Below are 13,856 nucleotides of genomic sequence, written 5' to 3'. Positions count from 1 at the left end.
CCTGGAAAACAGAATTATTTTGTGATTAAAGAAAACAGTCCCTTATTGAGAGTTTGGTGGGCACCCACTGCTCAGAGGCCAGTGTTCTTTGAACATGCTGTCACTTGCTAGAGGTAAGAAAAACTCTGATTATTGAGGTCCAGTATACTCATTCATATAAGCTCAAAAAAAGCCGCTTGGGGGAAAATACTTATCCTTACTTTGTATAAAAAAGTTAATATCAAATATGATTTTATGAACATTTAATAGAACATAAATTTAAAATGTCAAAATAAACGATACTAAAATAAATTTCAAAACAAACAAAAAGAAAAAATTACTTGTCAAAACCTGTTCTATCCATTTCACGATGGGAGTCCGCACAGTTTAAGACGTGTGGTCTTAGTCGAGCAGCTCCAGTGAGCTCCTACGAGGAAGGTCTCAGCCGCCCGGGAGATGGAAGAGCCATGTGCTGTTGGCCACCTCCCTTCTCCAAGTGCTTCATTTAACAGGCCTCAGTTCCAGCTCCTTGACTTATAAAATGGTCCTAATTATTCAACCTTACAGGGTAGTTGAGGGTTATTAAATAGTTGTATATTTCCCGAATTCTAAGATGATTACGTTCTCACATTTAAAAATGTCTGGGATGTTTCACATTTCACTTAATAATCAATGTTTACAATTAATGTGCGAGCATTTCCTTTTCCCCAAAAAAGTTGCTGTTAAATGGATGCCACTCTGGAGCAGAGTATAAATTGATGGCTTGTACCAGATTACAAAAGAAAGCACCGTGGAACCAAAGAACCCCATGTTTCTTTTGAGCCAGGCAGGAAAAATGGAAGAGAAAGAAAAACAGGTTATCTTTTTTTTTTAGAAAGCGCTGGAGAAAGGAGTCTGCAGTGGACAAAAAGGAGCTGAGTACAGTTTCTTTGAGAGCTCCTTATACTTCGCTGGTCCCCAAAAGGTTAGCCTCTAATGGGGATGACATCAGGCAGTTACTTAGCCCAACGTCACTAGGGGTAGTAGAAAAAACCTTAGCCTTCAATATACACAAACCAAAAAAGAATAAGAAGCAAGAAAGTCATTTGTTTTAGATTAACTCTTGTCAGAAGAGATCTTTAATTTATAAAAGAAATAAAATTGAAGAAGTAAATCTCTAAGATGACAGTGCATGCAGCAAAGCTGATTTGGTGATGGATCCTCCAAATATAAACTGAAATTACACGAACAAAGTAGCTGTCACGTGTTCACCATTCACACTAAGCCATGATGCTGGGTAGCAAAGATGACAGAGTGCTATAAATGACGGGCTTCTACTCTTAGAAACTAGGGCGGGGGAAGGAAAGCAGGAAGGAAGGAAGGAAGGAATTATATGTTATTAAAAAGAATATACTTTTCATGTTTATATTTCCTTCTTTGATAAATATTTCCTTGCAAAATTATTCTTTAACTATAATTTTTCATCGAAACAAATGTTGGTACTATTTTTCTCTTAAAACCACTATAAAATTTCATCACAAGTTATACATTCCAGGATGTGAAAAACAATAATGGCATCATTTTATATACCAACCCTTCGAACACCTGGGCTGTCTGATCGGGATTCAGGATCAGACAGCTGTGGTACCGCCTGAGAACGGCCACGATGCAGACACACAGGCCCGTCGTGTAACTTCCTGCCAGGCTGGAGGATTTCAGGAGCAGTTCAGCTTCTACAACACTCAGTTCATTTAGTAGCTACAACGGGAGAAAAGAGTGAATAAAAATGTAGCTGCCAAAACAAACAGGAAAAACATTTAGTCTTGTAAACCACAGATGTATTGAGTCATTCTAACCCTACCTGATCTCGCCCCTTATCCTGCCCCAGGACCATATACATATACAACTACAGTCTCAGAAAACACACCCCAATGAATTAAACTGGCTTTTATTTTTAATCTTTTACCAAATTATACAGTTTTTCTTCTGTCTAGACATCATGGTACACGCAATCACACAGTACCCAATACTAAAATAGTTACCAAAACTTCATGGTGGCCCAAAGTTCTGGACTGGATAATTTCAGAGAAGAACATACCCATCTCTCACTTTTTTCCCCCCTTTCCCTCCTTTTTAATAAAATGTAAGTTATTTATCATTACTTTCTTGTTATTAACAAAGCTAACACCTCCACTAGAATAAGCAACAGAAACTAAGTTTTACTCCTATTCACTAACAACATACGATAATAAACGAACTCAAGGTTATATGTAAGAGATATAGCAGGACAAATCAAATTATAAGGTTTTATTTTTTTACTCTTAATCTAAAATATACTGTTATAAAGAGCAAATAAACTTTCACCTTTCCCTAAGCAAAATAACAAAAGACAGTAAAAACTATCCTCAAAACTCTCACATTTTTAAAGACTATTACATATTTTATCACTATAATTATTTAATTGAAAACTACGACCACAGGTGCAATTAAAATGGTAGTTGAATACTGTTGATTCATAATTTCTCAATTATTCAAAAATGCACTGGGTGGCCCATTTTAAATCGTATGAGGCCTGGCAGGTTCGCTTCCCTAAAAATGAGAGAAGCAGGGTCTCTTTGACACCTGTATTGCGAAGTCAATTAGTCCATTGATGTTCAGTGCTGGCTCCATGAGATCAAAAATGAGCTGAATATGGTGAGCCAAAGGGAGGTGATAGGAGGTCCCTGATGCGAAGCTTGTGATCTGCTCCAGCACATTGTTAGAGATCTGTGAAGAAAGGATGGAAGTAATTAAAAGGCAAACATTCCCAATAATTTTTACTTGTCAAATTATTTTAATTTTTTAAGCAGGAAATTTGAATTTATATGTGATTCTACTTAGAAGAAAGTTAACACACGTTCCTACAGAAACCAAAATCATGTACAAATCAAACAACTTCCTTACTACAACTATAATTTGAAGAAATAAACCAAGTTGTCATTAAGATCTAGACCTAACTATCTTAAAGGTGGAACAGCTACAAATGTTAATTAATTTCCAGATAACATCTATGTGAATATCAAAGGATTTGTAAAACAAAACAGATTTGGTTTCTTCCCAACTGCACAGTATTTTATTTCAGTCATCAACAGATTTCTCCCTTATCAATAGCGATGTAGAACCAAAATGGGGTGACATAAGTATGGCGTTAGGGTGTTGATTATTATCATAAGGTAAAAGCAATATCATGATAAAAATTAACTCTGCTGAGGAAGGCAACCTGACACTTAAAACTGACCTACTCAATAGTTTGAGATGTTTCCAAATATATTTTTAAAAACATATCTATAAAGACAACTAAAGCCAAAAACATACTGCACAAACGAGATTTTGAAGGAAATGTGACTACCCCACATGTATTTAAGACAGCGTTAAATGGCCACCTGAGACGTCACTTGATGCTGATCAAAATACGACAGGAGTTGGAGTTTTGTGAACACAGTCTCCAGTGTTGGAAACGCTTCCTGTTTGCTCTTCCTGGCTTTTTGTCCTTCATCTCCAACTAAACAAACACATAGTGGATTCATTATTTTCCATTTAATAGAAGTGCTTGACTTTTTTGATGGATACTTTTTATTAAAGTATAACACACATACAGAAAAGTGCACCAACTCTATGAATTTCTACAAATTAAATACTTATGCCATGAAACTCAAATCTCATACCAGAGAATTTTATACCAATGGAACTATATGATAGATGCATTTAACGGCTGGCATCTTTCACTCAACATTATGCTTCTCAGATTGATCCATATTGTTGAGGTAATTTTAATTTGTTCTAAAAATTAATAATTCTCACTTATATACAGTATTCCAATATGTAACTATACCATCATTTATTTATCCATTCTAGTGAGTAGTTCCTAGATTTTGGGTACTATGAGATGTGCCTCTGTGAACATTTCTAAGTGACTTTTAAAATACGATGATAGTAACAATGAAGGGGGGAAAATCACCCAGCCTCACTCTGACTAATAGGAAACTTCACTGGCATCTTAGGAGACTCACTGTGATATTTTTTCCCAAACAGTTTAATATTTAAAATAGGAAATTTACACGATTCCTAACACTTTTAGGGGTAGGAAGGAATTAAATTACTCTACATTAATGGGAAAGTGCTACATTGATAAATTCAGAATAAAGAAGTTTGAAGAAAATGTGATAAATATTACTTATCCCAGAGGAGGAATTCTTATTCTTTTCAAGAGTTCTAAGGATAAGATCCAAAAATAATTAGATCTTGCTTTTAAATATTTCTTAATATATGTATTTACCAAGACAAATCTAAACACAAAAAGGAAAGATTAGATTATATGATCTCTAAGGTCATTTCCAACAGCAGGATGCTAAGTAGTCAAAGGTCATAGACATAAAGAGCTCTGCCACTCACATCTTATTTGGAAAGTTCAATTTCAGAGAACAAAGGTCACTTCAAACATTTCTCTATTAAAGACACAGGAGAGACTGCATTGAACTCAAAAAGATATTGCAAATGAAAAATATAATGGTTTTAGAAAGTAACATTAGAAAAGGAGACTTCTTTTTCAATAATAAGCAATTATAGTTTAAGCCACCTCATCCCAAAAAACCCCAGGTTTTGTCCTTATTTCCTAAAACAAACAATACCTGATACCAGAGTAAATCAGAATTAAAAGGTGCTGAGGAACATAGGTGTAAGATTACGCCAATTTCATCAAATAACACCAAACATAAAGCAAACAACACAAACTAAGAAGTTCATTAACCTATTTGCTTTTCAGTATCTGTTCTCAAAGGCACAAATTAAGTGTGGAATTCTGCCTTCCATATAGCTGCTTACAAGTCATGAGCATGTTTAAAACGGCCAAGTTTTGAATTTTTCATTTACTAACATCACCAATCCAAGGCTGAAAGCTCACACCAGTAGTGTTGGGTACAATGTGCTTTAAAACTGAAGGTAACATAATTATTTAGTCCTTCCTGGGACCAAAACAAACAAAGGAACAAAAATGGCAGACGTGATGAGGCAGATCCAGCACAGAACTCCAACGCTTCTCTGTTTGTTTGTTTATGCCAATAGGCTCCATTCACTTACATACAGCTAACTTCTTAAAATCTCATAGAGAAAAGATGTAATTGCTTCCTGGTATTTTACATTCACTTTCAAAGAAAAATACAAGAAACTAGTGGTGGTTCTCAATGGAATATTTTATTTTAATGATATTTACATGAGTTACAATTTTGTCATAACTCAGATTTTCCTCATCTGTCGTATGTTAACTTGCTTTCATAATATATATATTATTGCTCTTTTGTTGCTTAATTTTGGTCTTCTTTTTAAAAAAATCTTTACATCCTAGAAGTTTTGGCCTTTTAGAGATTGTTACGGTAAATTTCATTCATGTTTTCAAAAGACTTACCACTGAAAACCAAAGATAACTAGTCAAAGTAAATGTAAAATGAAGTATGATTTTGTTCAGCTGGAAAGGTCATGTAAGCGTTAGATCACAAACTCCCTTAGGTAAGGCCTGGCTGGTCTAGGAACACTCCTGGCAAGTTCCTAAAGTCATGTTTGTCTGTGCAGCTGGAGAGCAACGCATACTAACACAAGCTCTGCTTTCCTGCCTTATCAATCCTCATCTTTGAGAAAAAAGCGGGCAAATTTCCATTAATCTCAGGTACAGTTAGCTGGCTTCTGGTGAGCATACTAGGTTTTAAGTGGTGACTTGAACTTAAACACTCGGAAGACAGCTCACTACATCCCAAATCAACATATCTCTGCTTGCGGGATTTTATCTAAAATGAGGGAAAGACAAAAATCCCCTTTGAAGATGCCTCTCCACAGCCGTGCTTTCTATTACTGATATCCCAAAAAGCAGCACGAACAACAGAGATTTTTCTATCTGTGAGTCCACAAGCGAGAACTGCTTGTTTAAGAGTCTGGTACAAAGATAGGACAGACCTCAGTCTGGCATTAAAACCTCTTTGCGAAGGAAGGAAGTAGACTCAACAGAAAAGGAGACCACACTGCTTCCTTCCCCTTGCCCAGCCTCTCAGCCTTCCAAGGCCGAACCTGCCACAGGGCCTGGAAAGACTCTGCCAAATTAATTCAGATAAAACGTGTATTACTGAACCTTCCAAAAGAGAGAGAGTCCACCCCATTTCCAAGTACACAGAAAGCAGTTTCCAAGGTTCTCCGTTAGCTGGTTGCAGGCCTTCTAAATTTAACCTTCTAATCGCAACCCATTTCCTCTTTGCTCTCAGAGAAAAGAGCAAAACAACAGATCGACAGTTTTTCTTAGAGCAGCTTCTTTTTTTTCAAGTTCAATAACGACAGGCCTACAACAATGGGTTTCATTTCCCTTCCACATTCTGCGTCGTCCCCTCATGGAGCCAGAGTAGCGCAAGGTCCTTAACTGGCGATGGCGGGTGGGGGGCATGAGGAATGTGATGTACATCACAGGAAAGTAACCTTCCCATCGTGTTCTCAGGACCCTCGCGTCCCACGTCACACTCCCGCATCGTCACATTCAGACTGGAAACGGGCGGCCCTCGTACCTTGTTGCTGCATGTGTGCTCCTACTGGTGGAGAGGAAAGGGAGCTTTCTGCATTAGGTACATCTGTCCTTTTCTGCAGGAAAGTGTGGATGTGCAATTCATCCTGTTACAGTCTCAACATTGGACCCCCTTTGGAGAGGTTCATAAAAAAGTGTTCATTTTGGACTGAGCAACAATGCAGGGCTCCCAGAGGCGGTTCATGCCATGTGCGAAAGTGCGCTGTTGGCACAGTGAAAACCCAAACTTTTCTTCCTCTGTATTATTCAAGCAATAGAGAAATAAATACCAGTGGTGGTAATGGAGTATATATAATGCTATCGTTTTTGCAATCATGAGACTGCCTAATAAAATTAACAAACTTTGAAAAGAGTAATTAGGCAAATGTGAAGCGGATAATTAACAAAATTCCAATTATGCAATGTGGTGACATAACATGACGGTACAGCTTCACTGTAAAAACTCTGTAAAAGCCTGGGGAGGGAGTATGCCAAGTAGAGAAGGACCCAATTTTCTCTTTCTCTTGAAATCATCTGGTGATATGGGTAGCCCCCACGACCTATTACAATTATTCTAAATAACGTAAGAAAAGATCAGCAGAAACACATCACGATTTTCAATTATCATGCAAATATGAGCACGCAGGTCAAACCACAAGCCTGAAAAAGGACAGACTAGAATTGGGGAAATAGATCTCTTCTCAACTAAGGGTTTTCCAACTCATTCTTCAGCACTTCATTTAAGAGCACTGTAGAAAAACGTGAGAGGTATTAAAAAAAAGAGCAGAAAATGAGAATTACCTACATCTATCTATAGAACATGCCATTTTAATACAAAGATCACTATAAATGGAACCAAGGCCTCAAAATGTCAGTGTGCTGACTCATATTTCAAAGTGCAGTCATTCGGGAGAGGAAACACTGGTGACCGTGCCACGTCCCCTCTGATAAAGATGTGCTGAGAGCGAGCCTGAGGACAGCACGATGGAGCAAATGCAAAAGCTTCTCACCCCCAGTCTCGGTGCTGCTCTTCTTATTTAGGATTTTCAAAATATCTTTGGTAATTTTCTTCAGCTGATGCCGTGCTTCATCACGCTCCTTGCCCACTCCATAAAGAAGGATTGTGCGCTGGTTACATTCATGACTTGAAGATTCATCCTGAAAAACAGAAAACGCATCCTGAAGCCCTTGTTTGCAGGGGAGGGGCTGCGTTTCGCGTCCATGAGATGCACTGACCACAGCATCTCCATGCCGGCTTGCAGCGTCGCATCCCACTGCCCGCCTTTCAGTCCACCTCAACCTCCAGTGTCAACACCCTTGTTTTTCCAGTTTGGAACTTGCTAAAGTAAAAAAAGGTGTCAACTGACCTGAAGTCTTAATAGAAGCATTTGACGTGGGCGTACCCTACAGAGTAAGTTTTGACGACTGAGAAATTTTTCATTGTTTAAAGATGGGCGTGGTATTAATTTCACATCATATTATATACGATCTAGTCATACTTCTTCCTTAAGGAAAATGCTACTTCTTAGTAAGCTTGGCTTTCTATATACAGCATCGTTAAATATTTTATATTTAGAAAAAAGTTCTCACTGGAATCCTCAAGTACTTTTACCAAAAAATGTTCCATTTACTTCCAACACGACTGCATGAGATACATGGATATTTATTTCCAAATGACAAAACAATAAAGAGTGTGGGTCTCATTAGGGGTGAGGTAAACAGTTGGAAATGTAAACATGTTCTGCGGCCACCTTCCTCTCTGGGTCACCTCTGCACCCCACCCCCCACACACAGGGAATTCAGACACTGCTCTTCTCACACGGGACAGGAAGTTATTTAGTCGCAGCATAATGAGAACACAGACACACCGAGAAACATATTTCCCAGCCAGAGTTAAACAGTCTGGGGCATGTTCTCTCTTGCGCCTGGTTCTGAGTTTTTCTGTCTACGCCCCTCTCTTGGATCTTCCACTCTTCCGTTTTCTTAGCAGAGTTCCCAGCCCTCTCCTTCAGCCTCTCTCCTTTCCTCACTGTCTGGACCCGTTGCCCACGCCGGGCGCCTGCCCTTCCTAACAGCATCTAATCCAGAGGGGCGTACACGAGAAAGGACGTCTCCCAAGGAAAACAAACCGTACCGTGTTCAGAATGAGGAGCGGCTGCAAAAAAGGGCCCAATGCTCGGGACTTGGAAAATCCCAGTCTTTAGTCTGGAGGGCTCCACACGTGTGTGCACTCCGCACAAAGCAGCACGCGGCTTCTGCAGTCCTGAAAGAAGAGCCTCTTTTCTCCCCAGTTTCTGCCACTTTCCTCTCATGCCTGTTTGTCATTCTGTCTTTCTCTCTCACATCCTTGCGTTCAAGACACCACTTCTCCTGGCGCTGGTTCCTTTGCTAATATTCACTTGTACACCCTGCCAATCTACCTTGCTACCCAAACAATTACTAATGCTTCAGGTGTTCAAATATGCCTTCCTTAAAAAAAAAGAAAATTAGGAGCAAGTCTCTTCTAAAAGCTTTGTTATTTAATATCCTGAGCATCCAAAACTCCCCCAAATTGTCAAAAGACAGAGCTAACCACAGGATAAGGTGACACAGGTAGTGATGCCCACACCTGCTTGCACATCTGAATGACCTGAGTTGCCCGTTAGTCCCCAGTTTGTGTTGCTGTTACACAGCCTTATTGATACGTTTCTTTTCTGTCTGGCGGGATGTGTACTTATGAGCCCCATGAAGGGAAAAGGAGGGCACTGAGAAAGCCACAGAACTCAGGCAGTGCCAGTCATGTGTCCTGGCGACTGTTTTCAGTGAAGGCATCTGTCAAATGGCTCTAAAGTAACCTTCTGTGTGAGGGGTGATGGAAAGATGTTAGCAAAGGCACTCAACACCCGTTCATAGAGTATCTACCTACGGCGAGACAAGGTGCCGGGAACCCTGAGAAAATGCATGGATGCCGGGAACCCTGAGAAAATACGAGGAGTGCAGATTCAGCATCAGCAAAGCAGCACTGGCAGAGCTAGAAGGCCAAACAGGGATGAGGAGGGAAGGTATCTGGAGAGACCCACACGCTCATCACAGACACAGGATACTATGGCTCCACATTGCTCCCATGGCAGCCCAAGCTCGGGTGAGGGAGGGCGTGACTGCATTCAGGGTGGGCCACTGCACAACTCCATGGTCCTGGAAAATGAGCTTTCTGAGCCTCAGACTGTTTGTCTGAGAAAATGGGGTAACAGCACCTTCCTTGTAAGGTTTTGTGAGCATAACTGAGATGAAGTACATAAAATGCTCAGCAGCGTACCAGACACAGCAGCCACCACCTGTTTCTACACTTTCACTTCTCTCTTGCACACACCCAGATCCACACTGTCACACATTACTCAAAGTCCCCCAGGACCCTGGGGCACTTCCTTCCTTTGCTGTTGCTCCTTCCGCCACCTAAAATACTCTCAACAGCCTCAGCTTCGCTGGTGGAAATGCTACGCACAACGACAGGGCCAGGTCCCTCATTGTCACATCAGTTTAGTGAAAGCCCTCGCCCCAGGAGGGGCAAGGTGGGGAAGAGGGCCTTTGGGGCCCTTATCACAATAATTCACTTACTCTCCAGGTGTCTGTTTAATGTCCGTCAATTTTGTGAGGGAGAACCCAGGTCTGTTTTATTCACAGTTATATTCTCTTTAATCGGCACTGATTTGGCACTTAATATTTGTTGAATACACAAATAATGAGTAAGTAAGTGGACTAATGTAAAAGCACATGACTAAAAGAATAGGGCAAGGCCGAAGATAAGAACAAAAACTGGTTGTGTTGGAAGCTTAACCTGCTAAGTGCTGACAAACTGAAGAGAAGAAAGGAGAGGCAGAGAGAAAGTTAGAGCAAAAGAGTTTATAGGTGTAAACTAGGTCTTAGAGGCAGGAATAAAAATAAGGAACAAAATCAAGAGGTATCTGAAGGAAGTGAAGAACGGATCAGGCATCTGAGGGGATGTGCATCTCAGTGGATTTCAAGATGGACTCACTAGGTAGAATCTGTTGGGAGGAAACAAGAAGCTTCTAAGGGCGCAAGCTCATGCATTTACCTCTAGGTGAGAGGAATTTGAGAGGTAGGTGGAAATGGATTATAAATGCCTAGCAGGTGGTTTGACGTGGGGACTACTGCAGAGGTGACAGCTTAGAGACGAACAGTATGTCACTGGGAGGGGTGCAAAGCCCCAGGTTCTCTTCAGAGGGAAGAATAAAGAGAGCTGACAAACAAGCCATCAAATGATACACATGCCGTCTCCAGAATTAATGAGATGACTGGAAAATGCAAGGTCACAGAAGTCAGGGAAGGGGACATTTAACAATAGGGGCCATCAGTACGGTCAAATGTAGTGAAGAAGTCACAATGGCCTCTCTGACTTGCTTATTAAAAGAAAACCACATGCGAACCTCAAAAGAGGAGTTTCTCTAAAGTGGTGAGGCAGAAAGCAGGAAACGGGGTGGAAGTATGAGCAGCCGGTGAACTGGTGAAGGTGAGGGAAGTACCCGGCATTTACCAGTAGCTGGGCACTGAGAACAAGGGCCGGGAAGGAAAGAGAAGTTTTATTAGGACAATCAACAGCAAACTCTTGTTTCAAAGCTATGTTTCCAATAAAGGACTCTCCATAAAGGAGATCCAGACTGGAAGGCACAGGACTGACAAAGGAGATGGGAGACAATGGCCTCTCGTCTGGATTAACTTGGAAAGAAAGATGGGGACATCTTTCTACTCAACCACAGTGAAAAATGAAAATTAGTGAAAATACAGGGAAGCATGGAGGCGAAGAAGTGAGGCAGCTGAAGCTCCTATCAGTTCACTGGCCCTGAAAGGCTCAAGGAGTTGGGTCACTAGCAAAGTCATGAGTTAAGAGTGAGTGAATGAATTATAAAGCAAGAGCAGCATGCAGTTAGCTGGAAAAGAATCACCAGTCAATAGCTATATGCAGTGTGAAGATGGTATTTGTTTCTGATAGTAACATTTTTAGAAAAATCATGATAGCTGTTACTAGTCTTCAAAGAGGAAAGGCAGAGACACTTTAAAGGTAACTGTTTTTCAATAGCCTACGAGATTTGTTTATATCAATTTTCTGTACATGTAGAAAATATATAAGTCTTCAAACAACAATTTATACTACATGAGAATAAGATCAAGCTAAGAGAATGGACCAAATATTTCCAAAGGTACCAATGAGTTCTGCTCTTTCAAATAAGTATTATTAAAACACTCTTGAGTTGCATAGTTGTAAGTAATATTAATGATTGGAGATCAGTACCAAAGAATTACTCTATTATTTATTATTCCCTGCAAGACACATTTGTTGGGCAGGAGAAAGAATCAACCGGATTGCCCACAGACTCACAAGTGGGCAGTGCAAGGAAGTCTCGTTATCCCCTTAAGGCTAGCCCACTGCTGGCTGTGGGTTGAACACGTCATCTCCCTCGTAAACTTAGTTCTCAAAATCTCATCCCATAGATCAATTACTTTCTTTCTCCAGATAATAGCTCACACTCACAAGATTTAATTGATCAAGAAAGTAGGAGGATGCACATCCAAAAACCCTGGAGGGCTTGTTTAATACAGAAATGAAACTATGCCTCTTGAGACAAATATCCTTAGAAGGAGAATTGGAGTACCTGAACTGAAGTCGGCTCTAAGCCACCCTCATTTCTTTAAAACAAGTGATTAGAAATGCTGCCAAAAGGCATGTGTGTTCACAAAGACATGGTGGTGGTGAGTGTCGGAGCTCTGTGCTCTGCTTTCTCCCTCTTCAGACCTTCTGAGATTTCCAGTGACCCAACAATCGCAGAATTTTCAAGTTAATAAGTTAACGTTCTTTTGAAAGGGAAATATAAATGAATCCCACTCTGAACGTGCTTCCTTTTCTTCTAAAGACTAATGAAAAACAGATAAAGTAGATGCAATTGTCCTGATAAAACAACATACAGCACTTCAAACTTCCCCAACACTCTTTAATTTTGTATGTTCAAATATTCAGATGCAAAGCTGGCATCTGTCACGAAGTGAACCGTACACAGCGTCCCGCCTCATCCCCGAGAAAAGAAGAGCACTTTTTAAAAACAATCAATTTATTTACATAAAATTTTTATTTTAATCTATTAAAATGAAGAACTCTTAAAAGGGGTTATTTCTGTTAGCTGAATCTTTTCATTCGCCATGTTGTTCTGTTAGAATAAAATAACTTCAAGCCCATTCTCATCGGCAGCGCGCCTCGGGCTGCTGTGGGAGAACAGCGTGCTGTGCAGAGAAGGCTGTCCTCCAGGAACAAGAAATTAGCAGGCTCTTCACCTGAACTGGAGTAGTTTTTCTTTAAGAAAATCCTAGAGTTCGATTTGTATAGGACATCTCTGTTCTATGATGGCTTCTAGTCCACAGTATGACAGAAATGAGGCCTTTACCCAACGAATTTGGAGCCTCCTAGGAGCATAACAGATGTCAAGGGGTTTAACTGCATACATTACTCCTCTACTTTCAAGCAAAACACTCCAGACAGGGAGGACAAATAGCTGGATTGCCAGAGGCAGCATTTTGTTTTGCTAAACACCCCAATGCCCAAGACTCTACTTTTGGAATTGGTCTTACATCTAAACGAAATTTCTATACTCACAGGCAAAGCTAAGCTAGGTGACATAAGTAAAATGCTGCCTTAAAATGTAGGTGCTCACTCAAAACATTCACTAATGTCAAAATGACCACATTCAGAAACTGTAAAATGTTAGAACCAACCCAGCCGGAGAGCTAATCAAATGGTTTAATTACCTCTCCATCCTCCTCCCCCAACCTGGTTCCACAAGGACCACAGGATCCTTTTCAGGGCAGGGCCCTCTGGGTTCAGAGTAATCCCGTTTGAAGCAAATATTTTCAGACATGCAGATTACCTTTAGGAGATGTGGCAAAATAAACAAACCAACTAAACCACTTGCATGTAAAAATTCTGGGAAATGAGTTCATTTTTCTAAGTCATCCCAATCATAGAAAATAACCAAATCAATCAAAGCTAGTCGTGCCCCCAGTAGCAACAATCCAATTACAAACTGCGTGTGTGGCTGTCGTTCATGAACGAAAGGTTAAAGTGCATAACTTGCTCTTCTTCCACTCGTGTGGTAACACACTTTTGTAACCTGAGACGCCTCTCACTTAAAGACTGCAGTCACTCTCAGGGTCAAGAGGTCCAAGGGGGTGTTTGGCTGTCCCCCTCCACGAGAAAGTATCACAGTGAAGGCTCACCGATGGGTATGGTCGTGAGTTAAACCAGAGGAAGGAGAGAGTCAATTCAGACCAGGAGCTGGAG

At 40.4% G+C, this 13,856-nt stretch overlaps 2 protein-coding genes across 32 annotated transcripts in view; one reads left to right on the top strand and one right to left on the bottom strand.

Annotated features, from left to right (window-relative positions):
- The window catches only part of MED12L (mediator complex subunit 12L), a 315,757-nt gene that overhangs the window by 74,126 nt on the left and 227,775 nt on the right, over nt 1–13,856 (bottom strand). For all 30 annotated transcript variants that reach the window (XR_011527248.1, XR_011527249.1, XR_011527252.1 and 27 more), the window contains 4 exons: nt 7,543–7,690; nt 3,381–3,499; nt 2,581–2,724; nt 1,553–1,716 (listed from right to left, as the gene is read on the bottom strand). Coding sequence is in view for 24 of the 30 variants with exons in the window: in XM_070576341.1 (XP_070432442.1) it covers nt 1,553–1,716; nt 2,581–2,724; nt 3,381–3,499; nt 7,543–7,690 (575 nt within the window). In the remaining 6 variants the exon portion in view is untranslated. The remainder of the gene's footprint in view (nt 1–1,552; nt 1,717–2,580; nt 2,725–3,380; nt 3,500–7,542; nt 7,691–13,856) is intronic.
- Nucleotides 1–13,856, top strand: part of P2RY12 (purinergic receptor P2Y12) — a 50,502-nt gene that overhangs the window by 30,806 nt on the left and 5,840 nt on the right. Inside the window, exon 2 of one of the 2 annotated variants that reach the window (XM_070576370.1) lies at nt 7,607–7,943. The exons of the other annotated variant lie outside the window; for it this stretch is intronic. The gene's annotated coding sequence lies outside the window, so the exon portion shown is untranslated. The remainder of the gene's footprint in view (nt 1–7,606; nt 7,944–13,856) is intronic. 2 annotated transcript variants of the gene reach the window in all.

This window comes from Equus przewalskii, chromosome 15 (assembly GCF_037783145.1).
Source record: "Equus przewalskii isolate Varuska chromosome 15, EquPr2, whole genome shotgun sequence".
NCBI classification, from domain to species: Eukaryota; Metazoa; Chordata; class Mammalia; order Perissodactyla; family Equidae; genus Equus; species Equus przewalskii.
Note: the sequence above shows the minus strand (reverse complement) of the source record. Positions and strands in the feature narration are given on the sequence as shown.